The sequence below is a fragment of the Sphaeroforma arctica genome (assembly GCF_001186125.1).
Source record: "Sphaeroforma arctica JP610 unplaced genomic scaffold supercont1.31, whole genome shotgun sequence".
Taxonomy (NCBI): Eukaryota; class Ichthyosporea; order Ichthyophonida; genus Sphaeroforma; species Sphaeroforma arctica.
Genome location: NW_014040527.1, coordinates 201,759 through 204,474, shown reverse-complemented (window position 1 = coordinate 204,474; position 2,716 = coordinate 201,759). Strand labels below are relative to the sequence as shown.

Below are 2,716 nucleotides of genomic sequence, written 5' to 3'. Positions count from 1 at the left end.
ATATANATATATATATAGATAGATAGATAGATAGATAGATAGATAATAGATATATATATATATATATATATATATATATAGATAAACCGAGATTTTATTCTTATTATTATTTAGTTATTACATTGTCAAACGGTCTCTATCATTTTCAACCTTCCAAACTGTGTAGACCACTTTGTATTGATTGATCCAGGGTCATAATGAGCTTTTGAAACTTTACTTGAAGTATGAAGTCTTGTACACACCAACCCCGAGTTTTGAACTTCATACTTCAACTGGGCTCTCTTTTCAGCCGTGCAACAATAAATGAGGAACTACGGGAAGATTCACTTTATTAGCATGAACATTTTTAATTGCTTGCATAGCCTATAACATGTATGACAGCGAGGTAACTAGCACTCAAGCCTCACAAGATTGGTCGAGTCTGGTTTCGTAATTACAGAAACTACTTCTTCGCTAGCTTTGCCTTTTCTCTCTGTTCGGCTAATTTCTTCTCTTCTAGAATCTTCTTACCGGCTGTGAGAAGTTCATCCGTTCGTTTGGCACTCACATGTTCGAACACAGTTTTGCCATTTCTCCGGGAAAGGGTCGCGAATTCAACTGTAGATAGATTATTTGACAATTAAAATATGAGGAATCTCTTAATCTACACCCTAGCCACCCTACATATCGGAGGTCTGGAAGCCCCCCTGTTCGCCGGAATTGTAAAACACGAAACTAACGTAAAACACGCTCACGCAGTGGTATTGCTTGCAAAAGGTGACAACATTAGATTGTAGCCTCGCTACTACGAGCAGACGTAGTCTTGACCAATCAAAACATTGACAGCAATCAGGTGAGTGGCAAAAGGCCGTCTAGTCTTACGCTGAAAGGTGTGCTCAAGACAAACCGTCGTTCCTATCAAGCCTGCCACACCAGAACAACGTCATCAACACACAGCCGAAGCGGCTATCAAACTAGCCACAAGGAACCTCTTGACATACGTTTCTCAGATGATAGCGTGGTGCTGTCCATAGTTTTCGTCAGTACTTTGACCGCCAACATAAGGGCGTCATCCAACGACATGTCCTCCGAATAGTCGGTCTTCAGGATACTCTGTGCGGCCTATTGTGTGTGTATTGTGATAAAAGACGGAGGTTAACGATAGGACTCGATCCGTGAATTTACCCCCATACTGAGAGTATGCCGCAAACTGTTGAGTGTCGCAAGGTATATAACGCGCCAGCGTGATTACGTTTTCATGACAAATAAATGTTTTCATGATCATGATCATGATTATAGCCAACAACCCAAATATAAGGTATATATAGAAGCAACAGAACTTGAAAGAAAGACAATAGTACATAAAATAAAACGGTGACCGACAGACAGAAACGTAAGGCTGCCTTTACACGCAGCGCTGACCATTTATTCGGAACTATCAGCGTGCAAAACGCTTCTCAAACATATACAGCCATTGAACAAAACGATGCCAGCACATACAGCCATTGAACATAACGATGTACATTGGCATTCGTTAGTGATTGCCGGAAGTTGATTTGACCTGTGCATACTCATTGCTCATACAGGTTCTGATCTGCTCTAACGAAATAACTGAAATAGCGACAAACCTGACTATTGGATCCAATACAAGCAGCCTTCCATCCACCATAGTTTCCCGAAGGATCGCTTTGATACAATTGGAATCCGAAGTGTTTATCCCACCCCGTGTATAAGAAGGACACACCGAACGGTCTCAAGCCTATTTTGAATCAAGAAGGAAGGCAGTATTAGGCACAGAATACCAGAAACCGGGGCATATGCACAGAAGGCGGCGTAGTGCACCGTAAGTGGCGAAACCCACAAATACAAAACTAAATTGATCATACGAGTGTATATTGCGTGGTACACTATTAAACTAAATGTAGCCATCTTAATGCCAGCTAACGATACTATGGTTATACTACATAATATATATATATATATATATATATATTTATTTATTTATTTATATAAATACATATATATACACATATATATATATTTTTAATATATATATATATATATATATATATATAAAGGTGTGTATATATATATATATATATTAAGTGAGTGTGTGTGTACAAATTGAGCTTTATACGTACATTTGCATGTATGCTTTTATGTAGGTATAGATATACATACATACATATATTTATATAAATATGTATTTATATATATATATATATATATATATATATGCGTGTGTGTGTGTGTGTGTGTGTGTGTGTGTGTGTGTGTGTGTGCGAGTGTGTGTGAGTGCGTGTGTGAGTGTAAATATATATATATATATATCTATATATATATATACATATATACATATTTGCATATATGTATATATGCATCTATATATATATAATATTATATATATATATATATATAAATATATATATACATATATATATATATATATATATATATATATATTTGCATTTATATATATATATATATATACATATATATATATATTATACGCATGTATATGTATATACATATTTATATATAAATATTGATCAATACTAAATATTTATATAGCATATATGTATAAATATATCTATATGCATATATGTAAATATATATATATATATATATATATATATATATATATATATATGCATATATATATATAGATATATATATATCTATATATATATATATATATATATATATATATATATATATAAATAAGAAGAGTGTGTAC

The 2,716-nt window shown here is 33.6% G+C and overlaps 1 protein-coding gene across 1 annotated transcript; it reads right to left on the bottom strand.

The window, feature by feature from the left end:
* Window positions 1-442: 442 nt before the first annotated feature.
* Window positions 443-1,908, bottom strand: SARC_00893 (hypothetical protein; the record flags this gene model as incomplete). The annotated part of the gene is made up of 4 exons (XM_014305427.1): window positions 443-597; window positions 981-1,101; window positions 1,608-1,738; window positions 1,866-1,908. The coding sequence occupies 4 exons, from the start codon at window positions 1,906-1,908 to the stop codon at window positions 443-445; spliced, it is 450 nt and encodes a 149-aa protein (XP_014160902.1).
* Window positions 1,909-2,716: the final 808 nt, after the last annotated feature.